Below are 16,931 nucleotides of genomic sequence, written 5' to 3'. Positions count from 1 at the left end.
CAGATCTCAAAAGAATGCTCGTTGGGAAAAAATTTTCGTCGAATGAAGAGGTGATCGCCGAAACTGAGGCCTATTTTGAAGCAAAGGACAAATCGTACTACAAAAATGGTATCGAAAAGTTGGAGGATCGCTATAATCAGTGTATCACCCTTGAAGGGAATTATGTTGAATAAAAAAAACGAATTTTGCAAAAAAATGTGTTTTACTATTTTAGGCCGGGGACTTTTCAATTGACCTTAATTATTGAGGAGTATTTTTCAAAATAAAAAATACGCTTTTGGTACCGTTGAGGTTTTTTAATTTGTTGTTCCTGTCCAGCAGTTTAACAACATTTCATGTGCAAACGTAAAAAAAAACCATTTGGTTTTGCTCGACTCACCCTTGCCGCAATGGAAGTTGTCGGTTTCTCTAGCATATCCCATAACCATTTCTGGTATTGGGAGCACTTGTCGTCACCAAACTCCTCCTCATCCCGTTGCCTCAACGATTCCGCCTCTTTCCTCATTTCTTCGTGGACGTGTTCCTTCCTCTGATGGTATTTATGTTGGCAACAGGATTCCAAATAAAGTTCGTCAATTCCCCAATATTCTAGGTCGTCACTGAACGCAAGCACGCACATTTCGTCGACCAAATGGAGTTTGCCTGTCCGATAGAAGTTCAAAATAGAACTAAAAGACTTCGGATGCCTATCAAAAAAATACTCGTTGTCAACAAGTGAATAATCGTCACATAGTTCCATGATGGCTTCGTGAGTATTGCAGTCCCTCAATCGACCCAATCGGGTGTGAGGGAGTCTATCTAAAGTCCTCCAAAGCACTTCATGCTTCACTCCCCCTACGTTCACGATCACCCTCCTATTGAGGGCTTTCGAACGCATGATCATGAAGGGCTCTGGTGGTAGCGAGGACATGGACCTCGCGAACGGCCTCTTGTGCTGCTGTTGCAGCGGCAGAGGCGGCGGCAACGATGACAACAACGGTGGGGACACTTGGGATATGCTTGGGACACGGACGTCCCTGCCCCCCATGCTGCCGCCCGCGTTTTCCAATGTAGCAGGGACGTCCCAGCGCGCAGCCAGCTCATCGCCGTCCCGTTCACCCCCCACCATGGACAGCAGCTGTTGCTGAGCACTGGACCACTACCACTATCTATAATTCTTCAAACGCCTCATCGATAACTATCGGCAATTTACTAAGTGCACGTCATCATTAATGGGGCTCTATCTGAAACAAAAGAAATATAATTTTATTACAAACTTCTGAATTTCACGGTGATCTCTGATTTTACTGTATACTAATATTCATATCACTGAATATTTTAAAAATATGAAGTAATGAAGCATTCGGTACTAAAGCCCAACTGAGCTTCGAAACCCAGAAACGTGGACTAAAAACTTTCATCTTCAGGTATTGAAAACAAACATAAACCATCCACTGCTTCATAGGCATGCGTATAAGTTGAAGATTTATGCCCTTTCCAATTCATTTTATTCATTCATATAAATTGGTAAGTCACACTTTATCTTTTATCTCTAGCTATTACGTTAAAAATGTCAGAATAAATTATCCATTAAATATTTTTTGTTTGGTGCGCGGCGCTGTACGGGTGCGAAACATCGACGGTGGGCGCGGTGGAAAAGAAAAGGTTAGAAGCATTCGAAATGTGGTGTTACCTGTGAATGATGAGGATATCGTGGGTAGAAAAGGTTATAAATGAAGAGGTGTTAGAAAGAATAGGAGAATAGAGGACTCTATGAAAGTCAATAAAAAAATAGGCGAGATAGGTTAGTAGGATACCTTCTCAGGCATGAAGGTCTAGTCAGAGAAGTATCACAGGCAGAAACAAGAGTTAAGAGAAATAGAGCTAGATTAGATTACTGTTTGCAAATAGTTAAGGATGTGAAATGTTCTAGTTTTAAGAAAATGCAAAGATTAGCTCAGGATAGGAGAGAAAGAAGATGCGTGTCCAACCAGTTTTGGGACTGACGACCTCATGATGATAAATACCTTTATGAGTATTAATATTTCCCGGCACCTCCGCCAAATATTTTAGCTATTGAACCAGTAGTAGCTTCAGCAAATCGATGAATTAAAATTAAACAAATCTGAATCTGAAATTTGAAGCCACCAGCACAGGTAGTAAATAAGGTTTTCATTCAAATTATATTTTTTTTAGCTTCAAACGGGCAAATCGTTTAATTTTTAATGGATCCGGACGCATGACAAAGGGACCGTTTTCTCTTTTTATAAAGAGCAGTTTCTTAGGTACGCAGTCTAAATATTTCACCAAGAAGTCTGCCGATAATGGACTGAGCAAAAGCGAATTGTGAGAAAAGGTCAAAGGTTACGAGAACTCGTCGTATATCTACGTAGCACATTGCACACGGCGGCGTCGCTCTGAAACTGGGACGCTCTATAAAATCTCCAGAGCAAAGCTGGAAGAAAACTCAATGAAAATAGGGAACTAATATTAGACAATTGCCACTAAAGGTTAATACAGTCTTAAATAGCTTGGATGAGTGGTACTTGAGTTTCTGTTTCTTGTATTTGAAGTAATGAGGGCTTTTAAACCCAGTGTCTAATGGCACTTGACGAACGTTATTGCTCTGATGCAGGTTTCATTAAAATCAATCATTGAAGATCTGCTCAATGATTTGCACGAAAATATGTAGGTACAGTGGAATTCGTTTATTATGACTCCGCCTATATTGACCAACCGCTTAATATGAAATGAAATGCAATGTTAAGTTTGGTTTTCATGTTACATTCACTATAAGAATGTTTGGATATAATGACTCCGTTTGAAATGACATACCGTTTATTATGACTGATCTTCAAGAAATCATATTCGGCTATAGTGACCCAAATGATTAATAATAACATTTTCGCTCATTTTTCTGACCCTTCACACTCCTGCTCCTGCATTATTGATTTCCTATGTAAAAAAATGACAAAATATGTTATGTATATTGATATTANAATTGGAAGAACATTCACTCGAATTAAACAACATCAAGGTAAAAAACGTGACGAAAAGAGAAGCTGAAAAGCGAAATATAAAATTAAAATAAAAGAATTATTAACATCGGACTACCCACAATCAGTAAAAAGTTTTCAAATTCAATGCGACCATTCGTATGGAAGACTCATTTACCTACAGCTTGGTTTGTATCAAATATACGTAAGTATTTGAAATACCTATACCATTTCAGAGGTATACGATTCACACTATTAGCTGGTGCGGCTTAAAATCGACTTTGTGTTTACCTCAGTAAAAGATAAATTTGCTTTGCCAACTCAGCGGAACGCTTAACAAATGTGTCACTCGTATCGACGTTTCGACATATTTGTCACACTTCAATAAGATCGGTAATGGAAACGGGATCGCGAGAACAAAAATTAAATTGAGTTCCTTTACTGAAATATCTACATATGTATGTATTCATTATAACAATTGTTATACCTTAAAAGCCAAATTTGTATATTTTGTTTTACGAAAATTGCTTATCATTTTCAAAAAAACTTTGCTTTGTAAACGAGAAAATATAGACTTAACTTAATTGATGTACAGGGAGTTACTAATGCCCTTTGGAAGCAATTAAAAAGAATTAAGGATCCTTGTTTCCTTTCAGAACAATCGTTTATTTATAATGTTAACTTTTTCAGTTATTTTCGTTTCATTTAGCGAATGCTCGAAATGCTTTCTTAGGGGATGCCAAAATATATACGTAGGTGTACTTATAAATGTAGAATTTAGTTTTTTGAATGTAATTTTGTAAATTCCTGATTTATTTTTAAAATCACCTTTTTTATAAGGTCCTGCACGTTATTAAGTAAATATTTATCAAAATTTGTATTTTTATTTAAATAATCACTCTCCACAGTCACTTTGAAACATAAGAAGTATCCCGAGATAAAAATGCTTAGTCTTTCAAAGTCTCTGAAAGCGAGACTGGAGTCTCTGTCTGTCATTGAGTCTCTCTCGTGTCGCTGAGAGAGACTGTCGAGAGACTGTCAAAAAAACTGTTTAGTGTCTCTGAACGAAAGGCTCCAGTCGCTCATAGAGAGATCCTTATTTCGTATCCAGTCTCTGAACGAGAGACTCGAATCTCTGAATTAATAATTTTATCTTTCGAGTCTCTCATACAGAGACTGTGAGAGATCCATAAAAATACCTAGGCAATAACTAAGAGACTGTGAAAGACTGTGAGAGACGCTCTCAGAGACGCCGAAAGACTGGAGAGAGACAGAAAATTTTTGTCTAGGTTATTTTGTATATTTATACATATATTTTACACGAAATTTTCGTTATAATGTACTTAAAAAAATTACCTACAATTGTACCTAAAAGAAATGATGGCATTTAGCTAATAATAAAAAACAAGACTGTAGTTTCTAGTTACAACAGCAAACTTCGTCAAACAATTTCTATTGGCACAAAACAATTGTTATTGTCATCTATTGATTATACATTTATATGAAAATAAATCTATCAGGGTTATTGAACTTGTTTGGTGCTGGGATGCATGTGGTACCTACACTGACATGTAATCAATAATAAAGTCGGATAAAAAAGGCAATTTTCTAAATTATTACCGTTGCATGAATAATGCTGTCTTTATATACATACATAAAATAATCAAAACAAAAATAGCTATAAAAGCAAAAAAGACAAATAATTAACGATAAGGTCATTTAAAAAGGTTATGCTCTGTTTTATTATGCTTGCTAAACAAGAAGGAATGAAGGGGAAAGTGAATAGGGCGTTAGTGTTAGGTAATTAATACACACCAGGTGTCACGAAAACTTTCATTAAATTTGTGTAGCAGTTAGACGACACAAGTATGAATGTATGGAATATTTTCTTAAAGAAGTTTCAGGTATTGAAGAAATTCGTATTCATTAAATAAAGAAGAGTGATTGTTATTATTGTTAGAACAGACAGATCTAAATGTAGGGATGAATTACAGAAATAGAGGAGTGATACTTAGTTTGTATAAAGAGCAACAGGCAGTTATAGAGCTGGTTCTGGAACGTAGAGAAGTAGATATTAGGAAGGAAGTCAGACAGGGATGCACACTGTCGCTGCTACTTTTTAATCTATACATTGAAGACGCGATCAACATCATTAAAGANTCTAATCAAAAACATTAATTTTTCAGTAGTCGCAAAAGATACAAAAACGTATTCCTAGTAAGCTATTCTTGCTGACGACATAGTGTGGAACACCGTGGTACAAAGAAAACTGACTCGGCGGCGCCGCTAAAAAATGTAATATGCAATAAATCACAAAACGGTTTGATCTAAATTGAAGTCTACCAAATCCTGGTACTATATTTTTGTGAATACATTTTTTATCAGCTATAAATAAATCTCCTTTTTACGCAAAAAACCTATAGAAGACTAAGTTCTTTAACCAAATTATTTAAATAAGCCAATAACTTATATAGGACAATCTTAACTATCTTTAAATAAACATTAACTAAGGAAAACCTTAGATTTATGAAATTTCGATATTCTCATATTACTTCAAAAAACAAAGTTGGCTTCTCGGAGAAAACAACAACTGATGTGGTAAAAACAATCGCTAAACGAGAAGCCATTATCGAATTAACGAAAACATATAAAGTTGCGAAGCGAGAATCGGTTTACGAACAACAATTACACTCAATTAGTCAAGCATTTTGAACTTGGCACAGAGACATAGTTTTAAAAATAAAACAAACCGGCGACGAGATGGAAGTTTGTATATTAAATTTAAAATTAAACCGTGCAGCAGCATCCAAGAAAAGAAATTGAACTTGACTTACTACGATATTAGATCGGAATTATTAAATCTATGAACCAGATTAGAAAACTGCGGTGGTACTGTATGTAGGACAAAATCAAGTACGAAAATTAAAAGATCAAATTTGTTATTTGTTAACAGAATATAAATTGATAAAATTGTTTGAATAAAATAGTCAGAAGAAGAAGAAGAATAAGAATGTGATATGCCTAGGTCAAAAGAAACATACGTGCGCTGTTAAGGTCAAGGGTAGTTCGACAATTATTTCTTATAAAAAAATAAGTACTAGCTAATGATACCTAATAAAGCCCCAAGATAACATACGTACATAAAACGCTGTACGCAAATTGTGGCTTTTCTAAATTTAACTCCTAACTGAACTGATTAGATCAAAAATATCGTAACTTCGCAATGAACGAATTATGTAAGTTACGTGTTTTGTTTAAATGCAAATTCCACCTTCACTTGCTTCCTGCTAATGTTTCAAGTGCTATGACATGCTATGGTTTGCTTTGTGCTTCGTTTCGTTGAGGTCTCCAAACATCATTGTACGTACAAGATCGATAGGTACTACATTGTCGGTCAGTTTCTTTATGGCATCGTTAAAATTATAAAAACCTTTTAAACTTGAATTGGTTATTCGTTAAACCTGTCGTAATGATGGTATACCTAACGTTGATAAAATTGTTGACTAAAAATATATGAGTTAACTGTAGAAATTTCGATTTTAAATGGGAAAATCCTTTTGAAACCGTATTATTAATTAAATTATGTAGTAGAACTTCGTGGTTGGTTAGTGTATACTGTCGAAACAGGCAGACGCGAATCGTAATTTCGATATTATTGGATCTCATCAGCGCACAGACCCACTCTACCTTCTTTATGAATTACTAAAAACAATGTCGTAAACGCCATCTGTAGTATATTGCTACAATTCAAAGTTGTTCAACAATTCCTATTAGTATGAACTATTAATATGGAAATTCAATTGTCGAATTTTTTAACCCACTACAAACTACCTTAGGTTAATGAGGGAAAATTAGCTTAGTGGTCATCTACATATGTATGTATTCATTATAACAATTGTTATACCTTAAAAGCCAAATTTGTATATTTTGTTTTACGAAAATTGCTTATCATTTTCAAAAAAACTTTGCTTTGAAATCGTCCTTGTTCTGCAAACTATATTCCGGTGGCATGTAGGGAAACCATTAAACTTTCAATATGTCAACATGAAGACTTGCAAAGATAAATTATGTCAAGTCAATTCCGGATTCGAGGATCTTGATTAACCTGCGCGAGACAGTAAATCACAAAATTGTAAACCGTAAAATCACATATGAGAAATTATGTTCATGACAGAGTGTAAATCAAAATAAGAAAACAATTCTCATCGTAATTCGGTAGAAACCCTAAATATTGCTAGTTAATCTAAAATTTAATGTGAGTTAAGGATTTACATATGTACAATATGTCGTGATTAAGTTTATTTCTTAACCGATGGAAAAAGGGAGGAGGTTCTCAAGTTGACACATATTAGGTACAGGTCTGACGAAGGAAGCTGGAGAGCGGTCGCGCACGTACTTGCTCATTTACAGTGGTGTTGTCGAGCCGGAACGCTCCGGAACGTCGTTCCGGTACTTCCTTTTTGGAAAGGGTTAGAAGCGTTCGAAATGTGGTGGCACAGGCTAATGATGAGGATACCGTGGATAGAGAAGGTTAAAAATGCAGAGGTAATAGAAANAAACTAGAAGGAACAGCTATAAATGCTATTTTGGTTTTCCTTGTTATAGGCACCCCCACATTCGTTTCAACTGTTTTTATATTTATAAACTGAAAGGGCGCAAATACCTAGGGCAATGAACTTCATCCTTATTTGATCAAAACACTACTTTTGAATTAGAATTTCAATAATTGTACTTTTAGTGCCTATAGCAAACCAATGAATGCTTCAAAACCAAAAACAGTATCATATTGAAATTATAGCCTGAAGATTACCTAAATTGATGGTCGAAACGTCGCTGTATTAATATATAATTACAAAATAAAATTAGTCGGTATTGGCAAAATTGAATTTGAAATTTGTTGAATTTGTGTACAATTTGACTGGGTATAAAACGATTTTTTATCGTAATATCTGTAAAGATACCTAGAGTTTAGTAAGATAAAATAGTGTCTTACAAAATAAAAGCATTATGGACATATTAACTGTTAAGGCAGATAAATTAGCTGTTTGATTTCAGCTTCAACATTCATTAGTAAAGTTAACTTAAAATGTAGATCAAAAAAAGTTTTGCTCTAGCAACGATTAAATATAATTAAACATTGTATTTTTTGTATGTAATGTTATAATTTATATAATAATGGAATCAAATGTGAGTCTTGATTTAAAGTTTGGTTAAGAGTGTGATAAGAATTTTTGCTACCATTGAAGTACTATTAAAAATCTACCTGTGACTATCGTAGTATTAGTAGTATCATTAAAAGTTGCCACTATTGTCCTAATTCTTTGTAAGGACTCACCCAGTCTGGATGAGGAACCGCCTTTCTCAAACAAATTCAAAACAAACATACAATAGTTCAATTATTTGGTCACTATCACAACACTTTAACAATCTCAATACTCTCGCCCCGATCTACCGATATGTAAGTCATTGCTTTTCGGTCAATTTTTAAGTTATTATTGTCGAAAAATAAAATTGCAAGCAGTACAGATATATGTGTCTCTGGATTTCAGTTTTTTGTTTTCTTTTTAGTTTACAATTTCCGCTTTATGGTTATTTCATATTAGCGAAGGTCGTGTACAACTGACGGAAGAATGTGAATAATCATGGGTGCTTTGGTTTTATTCTTTTTTTTTATTTTTTTCGAGCCTACTGAAACTTGAAACCGAACAATGGTGTAGTTTTGGCAGACAAAATGCTTCTAATTTTCCGTAAGGAAAACTCCAACCGAAAGCCAGCGAATTTCCACGAACACATTTCGATCGGAAGCAACTCTTAGCAACCAACAGTGGGTGCCGCCCTCGCTAAGTTTTCACCGTGACCAGTGGCGTTACTTCCTCTCTTTTCATTCAAATTGCATTTGTGAATAAATTGTACCGGAACCAAAGGAGGCCACATTAACCTTTCATCGTCTTAAATACTTGACATCTGTCCCTACGAATGTAAGAGAAATTCACACTACTTGGATATCAAGATGAATCAGTTTTTTATATTCTATATTCTGATTGGCAACTATTTTAGTTAAAATTTTCTATAAATTCGTTTTTCTGTTAACTGCACGGAGAAAATGAAAAACGAAAATTTACCTAAACATTAAAGCGATGGAAGATGGGCGCTGCGGAAAAGAAAAGGTTAGAAGCGTTCGAAATGTGGTGTTATAGACGGATGATGAGGATAACGTGGGTAGAAAAGGTTAGAAATGAAGAAATATTGGAAAGAATAGGAGAACAGAGGACTCTACGGAAGTCAATAAAAAATAGGCGAGATAGGTTGGTAGGACACCTTCTCAGGCATGAAGGTCTAGTCAGAGACATATTAGAGGCAGAAACAGGNTCTCCTAACACAAGTTTTCTCTTGTAGGTGAAAAACAAATTAAAAAATTAAATTATGAGAAAAATGGATTAATAGGATTTTACATTTTGCTATATATGTATGTACACGGAGAAAATGAAAAACGAAAATTAACCTTAATATTAAAGCGATATTTAGCCACACTAGCCCGTTGCTTAGTAAGCGACAATAATAAAAATTAAAATTTGGACCCGAATTTGTAAAAATAAAATCCCAGCAAAAATAAATTTAATGTTTATTTTAGTTGATTTTATAAATTTAATTGTAATAATTAAGAAACTTGAAATAATTTTTAAAGAAACATGTCAAAATTGACATTATTACAAGTTACCTAATAAATTCTACTATTTCTACGGCAAATTCAGTAATTTACAATCAAAAATTGTAATTTTTGACATGGTCATAAACGTTTAGTTTTCTCCGTGTGCCTAGAAAATTATTAAGCGACAACTGATGGGAGACACGTGCTACATAAGCAATGTTACTTAATATAAACCCTGACGTATAAAAATCTATGATAAAATTGAAAATTTAAAGCTATAATGAAAATAAAAATAAAGAAATATGTTCGGTGAATATATTGTGAGCAAAGTATAATTTATTGTTTTTTGTAGGTTTACTTTCAATGTCATCGTAGACAATTAGTCCTTTTAACTGAAAGTTTCAAAGGAAAATTGTTTTATATCTAAAACTATTTCCTTTATAAACCTGCAACTTACTGCGTCCTTTAAAATAGTGGTTAATCTAAATTTATTTTTCATATTCGGTCATGGTTCCTATATTCATTTATAAATATTTTTTAAATTCTGCCCTTCAAACTTTTAACATTTGTTTTTATTCATCATTGCCTATTTTTATTTCTACTTTTCTAGCCATCGGAAAAATCAACTGATGTCAAAACATTTTATTGCTAGCAAAGCATAAAAATATGGTAAACATATACAAAGATGATTTATTATCCTGGAATATTTTACAATTCTTGATGTGTTTATTATTAAAAAAACTATACTGGCCACATTTTACGAAATACGTCATCATACAGACACCAACGTGATATCTTTGAAATACTGAGATCAGTTCATAATCTGCGTAAAAATTGTGTAAGTGAATGACGTCATATCGTAAATTAAAACATCTTTTTCATAATTTTCGTGTAGGAAAAATTATAAGTAAGAACTTATTAATTAAGAGACCGAATGTTAATACATACACATATAATAAGAACACAAACATAACAAAAACGTAAAGTCTACGCCACTGGCTTAGATATTGTACTCTATTCGTCTTTTCGATATTTTTCCTGATGCTGGTGGTGTTATATTAAAGTTCTAAATATCAAATATTTCGTGGCTACAAACAAAACAGCTTGTTTTCATACATATACCAACCATGTTTGTTACGGTTGTAATTTGTAATAGTTTGCTCTGAAAAACGTTTAATTAGTCTTAACATCGCTTTGGGGTTAATCGAAACTTCTATCAGCGGAAACTTATGTGTGCAGTCGTATTTCGCCTTAGAACATTCCAATTTTATAATATTTCATGCTTAAAATAATAGGGAACGAACACGAAGTACTAGATTGCATTAAATACACTAACAATAATTAAAATTGAAGCATGAAAGAGTAGATGCAGAAAAAAAGTAAATTATATACAAAGAGAAAATATCAATCACGAAAATGCTTTTTATTATAACCTTATGGTGCATAGCATTTTCCACAAGTTAATCAATGAATCATCTCTCACCAAAACTTAATTTAAGCCCATAGTGCATGGCACTTCATGAATACCAATCAGGAAATCCTTTTTCACTACAATGTAGCCTAAACCTTTGGACATACGAATCAGGGTTCCTCCATTTCATACTGTAACTTAATCTTTTAATTACACTTTTTAATAGCCAGGTAAGTCCAGATAGTCGGATTTTGAGAAGAATTAGCTGGGCAAGTTTATTATCTAGAACATTATATATATTATATAAAGATGAAGAGATGATAACTTTTTGGGTAATCAAAATCAAGCATTTCTATAAATGCAAACATGTGATTTATTTTTATACAAATCCAAAGTGCAAAATGCCTTTTCCAAAATAGCAATTCCAATTGGTTATTGGATACTTTTGAAATCCATTTTCTATTAAAATATTAAATGCTAGCTGGAACGACTCGACTTCCACCGTAAACAAGTCAAAGTGAGTTATCTTATTACCGTGTTTAAATGGATACCAGAATCCTGATCCGGATGATACGATTTGATTCAAATCCGGAAGAAACATAGTCTACCTTGTCTATTTCTTATTGACTACCACAGAGACCTCTGTTCTCCTATTCTTTCTATTACCTCTTCATTTCTAACCTTCTCTATCTACGGTATTCTTATCATTCGCCTGTAACACCACATTTCGAACGCTTCTAATCTTTTCATTTCCGCCTCGCCCACCGTCCATGTTTCGCATCCGTACAACGCCACGCTCCAGCTTTACTACACCTTTAAAAATCTTTTTCGAATTTCTAATTGAGGGCAATTCGACCCTGCGCTATCCTCTGCTTTATATCCGAACTTCCCCTTCCGTCCTGACTTATCTGACTTCCAAGATACCTAAAATCAGTCACTTCTTCTAATTTTTCGTCTCCTATTTTTATATTCGCTCTTTCCCTACTTTTTCTTCCCTTGCATACCACTATTTTTTTTTTACTTTTATTTATTTTCATACAGTTTTGTTGTGTCAATACCGCTTCCATTTTATTTAAAACCATCTCTCCTTTTTGCTAGATGCTAATACTGCTACAGTCACTACTGTCTCATATAACGTAATATAACTTATTTAGTACAGCCCTGCATGAAAATTGTTTGCTTAGATACCTACCAATTTTTCTCATCATAAACTTTTGTAGACTTGTCCAAGGTTATTCCTGTCTCTCCCATCCACTTTCTGCCTTCTCACATAATGCATGAGGGTCCCTCATTCACCTCATGTCATAGATGAGGGTGCCACACAATATTACAGAGTAACAAGTACACATATATAGCATGGATACTATAGACACCCCAATAATCACTATTTTATCATGATCGTTCTATTAATACCCTAAAGTTGTTGAGGACTTTATCAACTACTTGAAGAGTTTGGAACTTCTTCTTTAAATGTACATATATCAAACCGGATTAAAGTGTGGTAGTAATTTCAAAACTTCGTCGATCATATTATGGATGCAGTTGTCCTTCGCTGTGTCTTTCTCTTTTTAGTCGACGTGATTGTTTTTTAAACTTGCATACATTTAGGGAGTAACTGCATAGAGCAAAATATAATTTGGCATCCGCTACACAAGATGGTAAGTCATTTGGCAACGATCAAAAGATGCCCACGGAGCAAAATACAATGTTGTTGGATATAAGACCAGAAATTACGTACGTATCCAATTCATCTTAAGAATAAGATGGTGATATCACATCTATATTATACGATGATATTTATTGTTAGTTCTCTAAAAACGCTATATTCTGTGAAAATAGTTTCTATACTTACAGTCATGGGCGTAGCGAGGGATTTTTCCTAGGAGAGCAGATTTTCAATAGCTGTAAGTTTTGTTTTTAAACTTTATGCCAATATCCTGATTCGTCAGAGTCTTTTTATGAGGAATAATGAGTTTACCAGAGTGGAAGGTAATGTTTACTGCATAGACCATTTACGACATGACACTCCAAAAATTTATTTTTGAATTAAAAGTTACTACTGGTATCTTAACCATTATCATCATAAGGTCGTCAGTTCTAAGACTGGTTGAACACGCACCTCCACTCTTTCCTATCCTGAGCTAATCTTTGCATTTCCCTAAAATTTGAACAATCCACATTCTTAACTATTTGCGAACAGTCATCTAATCTGGCTCTACCTCTACCTCTCCTAACTGCTGTTTCTGCCTATAATATGTCTCTGACTAGACCTTCATGCCTGAGAAGGCGTCCTACCAACCTATCTCGCCTATTTTTGATTGAATTCCATAGACTCCTCTGTTCTCCTATTGTTTCTAATACCTCTTCATTTCTAACCTTTTCTATCCACGTTATCCTCATTATTCGCCCATAACACCACATTTCGAACGCTTCTAACCTTTTATTTTCCGCCGCGCCCACTGTCCATGTTTCGCACCTGTACAACGCCGCGCTCCAAGCATACATCTTTAACAAACTTTTTAGAATTTCTAAATTAACCATTCGCGAGCATAGAAGTGACTTCTTTTTATTAAAGGCGACACGAGTCTGACTTATCTGACTTCCTAGATATCTAAAATCAGCCACTTCTTCCAATTATTCGTCTCCTATCTTTATATTCGCTCTTTCCCTACTTTTTCTTCCCTTGCATACCAGTATTTTTGTTTTACTTTTATTTATTTTGTTTCGTCAATACTGCTTCCATTTTATTTAAAGCTATCTCTAAGTCCTCCATTGACCAATTAATAAGGAGAAAAAGTGTAACAACTGTGATGTACACCAATGTTACAAAAATGGGCAAATTTTTCAATAAAAAGCTACCAAACACATTCGTCAATGGTCAGTTATTCTTGAACATTTTAAGCTAACACATATTAGGTATTTATTCAGTAAGACAGTAATTATGTTGTTCGTGTCTTAAATTCACTGGTCTGATTCAATTTTTATGCAATCTTTGGAAGAAAGAAGACATTGACAAGCCAGAAGGGAAGGGTGCATATTTTAGTATATTACCGATGAGCTAGAAGGTTTCCCATATACGAGGGTGGATTGATAAGTTTCCGGCCTGACCAAGAAAAACAAGGTTTTTAAAATTTTTTTTTTTTTATTTCTCAACATAATCTNGCTGAAACTATAGCTACAAGCTATCCAAGGATGGTACTATAGAATGTCACCTCAAGGTAGGCCTAGTGGCGTCATCTCTTGGTTAGGCCGGAAACTTATCAATCCACCCTCGTACATATACATATACAGAGATATTACCCAACTTTTTCATTAGCTTCACGCTTATCTAATGACTTAAAATAATAAATTACTAACAGATTGTTAATGAAAAAGTGATGAATGGCAAAACGGAAAAGTGCCAATTCGTGTTCTTATAAAGTTTTTAAAAGAAAAGTTCAACAATGCCTAACAAATACGTAAATTTAAACAAGAAAATGCTAAACAATCGCGACTGTATTCAAGAAAAAACATTTAAAGGAAGAAATGTTTAAGAGTTGCTCGATATGGAACAACTTGGTCTTAATAGTAAGTGAAAAATCGCATCTGTTGAAGCCTTAAACAAACAATTATTATGGTTTTTATTTTTACAGAACAAATACAAAGTTTTCGTTAAAATCTTTTAGTTGGTTTCGTATTTATTTACTTTGAATTTTAACTAAGGGTCGGGACAATGAATTACTTTACGAAACATCACAAAAGACATTCCTGCAAATGTTTAAAATACTGAATCCCGCAAATAATAGAGTACGTAAATAAAAGCTAACGAGAAGTCGACAGTGAATGAAGGGGACGTGAAATGGCCCAATTCCTGTTTTATTACTTTTTCAAATAAGTACAGATTGCATCCCATGCCCATAAAACGGCGCGCTTGATCCGCTTTTTGATTTCTTTAACGTCCTATGTTTGTTTGTAAAAAAAAATAACACGGTCGCTGCTTAGTTCGTTAGTCGTCAAAGAGACGGCGTAAAATTAGCGACTGCAAATCCCAACAAATTATGCAAAATCGACTATTATAATATATAATAGACCGTAAAAGATAATGGACTCCTTTTTCACTTCTTTCCGACACTTGAGACACGATTATGTAAATTTTGCGGCTCAGCGTGCAAACACCACCCGCTAAGAAATTTCGATCGTATGCTTTTTATTTAATCGAAACTTTGGAAAGAACAAGATTACAGTAAAACACAAAGGTGTATCAACGTTATTACCTTCAATACAGAAATGCGAGACGAAAAATTGCCAATTTCCTATATTTAGGGAGGCAAATAGCGCAAGATAGAAAAAGCGCTGGAGATATAAAAATTTATATGTATAGTACGGCCCTGTATGGTGTTAATCGTGAACGGTGGGCTCTGTTGAAAATAAAAAGTTAGATGTGTTTGAAGTGTGGTGTTATATGAGGGTTTTAAAAATAGTAATGAGATAAACAAGACCAACACTGTGACTGCTTAAATGGTCTTGGTCTTTTGGTCTAATCTAGGTCTTAGCCTTGCCCTTGATCAAGGTCTTGGTCTAATCTCGGTATTAGCCTGGCTCTTAATCAAGGCCTTGGTCTTATCTCGGCATTAGTCAGGATCTTGGTCTTGGTCTCAGTTTTGGTCTTTATATTGGCCTTGGTCTTTATATTGGTCTCGGTCTTGGTCTAATCTAGATCGTAGCCTTGCTCTTGATCAAGGTCTTGGTCTAATCTCGGCATTAGTCTTGCTCTTGATCAAGGTCTTGGTCTAATCTCGGTATTAGCCTTGCTCTTGATCAAGGTCTTGGTCTAATCTCGGCATTAGTCAGGATCTTGGTCTTGGTCTCAGTTTTGGTCTTTATATTGGCCTTGGTCTTTATATTTGTCTCGGTCTTGGTCTTGGTCTTGGTCTTGCGTGCTAAGTCTTGATCTTGCTCGTTTAATCTGAGCACAATTTTTTTTATTTACCGGCACAATAATTGTCTTAAATGCTGAAGTTTCTGTCATGCATGCTTAGCTTGTCATGACTTTCAAAGTAAACGATGTCTATAGTGGTGAAAATTCTGAAAACTCGAGAACTTACTGTTACACCAATGCATAGATTGACTCTTCCTCCAATGTATAAATTGACCTTCTAGCTAAAAAAAAAATACAAGGTACTTGAAAGGAGTAAATATATCGAAAAAAGATTCATTTGTTTCTATATCTCAACCGTGTTATTCAGAAATAGGAATAAAGGAAGGAATTATACCGAGCACATTCTTGTAGATTCCTTTATTCAAAAAATGGTAGTTTCTTTTTTTCTTATATTTAATGTTAAAATCTAGTAAACCAAAGTGAGAATTTCAATTCAAAAAACCTTTTCTTCTATTAAATTGCTTCATAAATCTAGCGGAAGTAATAAGTTTTTCTTTAGTTTTGCGTATTTGGTCTTGGTTTTGATCTTGCAAGTATAAGGACAGTCTTCGTCTTCGTATTGGTCTTACATTTTCGCAAGACTAAGACCAAGACTGCAAGACCAAGATCTATTTTGCTCATCAATATTTAAAAATATCATCCTAAGAAAGGCTTAGAGATGGGGAGGTATTAGAAACAGCAGGAGAACAGAGACCGCTATGGAATATTTATTATTTCCAGATTAAAATTACCATCGCAATCTACAATTAGAAAAAGTGAACTAAATAGCTATTACGTGTAATGCTGAAACTATATTGACGGTCTCTCCCCTAGCTAATTACGAGGGTGGATTGATAAGTTTCCGGCCTGAAACTATAGCTACAAGCTATCCAAGGATGGTACTATAGAATGTCACCTCAAGGTAGGCCTAGTGGCGTCATCTCTTGGTTAGGCCGGAAACTTTGCTATCCACCCTCGTATAGCACGCTGAACAAGACG

General features: G+C 34.5%; 1 protein-coding gene across 1 annotated transcript in view; it reads right to left on the bottom strand.

The window, feature by feature from the left end:
• Nucleotides 1–16,931, bottom strand: part of LOC108736239 — a 68,421-nt gene that overhangs the window by 42,120 nt on the left and 9,370 nt on the right. Inside the window, exon 2 of the mRNA XM_025976685.1 lies at nt 380–1,223. Coding sequence (XP_025832470.1) covers nt 380–1,108 — 729 coding nt within the window. The 5' untranslated portion in view covers nt 1,109–1,223. The remainder of the gene's footprint in view (nt 1–379; nt 1,224–16,931) is intronic.

This window comes from Agrilus planipennis, unplaced genomic scaffold (assembly GCF_000699045.2).
Source record: "Agrilus planipennis isolate EAB-ADULT unplaced genomic scaffold, Apla_2.0 scaffold126, whole genome shotgun sequence".
Classification (NCBI taxonomy): domain Eukaryota; kingdom Metazoa; phylum Arthropoda; class Insecta; order Coleoptera; family Buprestidae; genus Agrilus; species Agrilus planipennis.
This window is presented reverse-complemented; position numbering and strand designations above follow the sequence as displayed.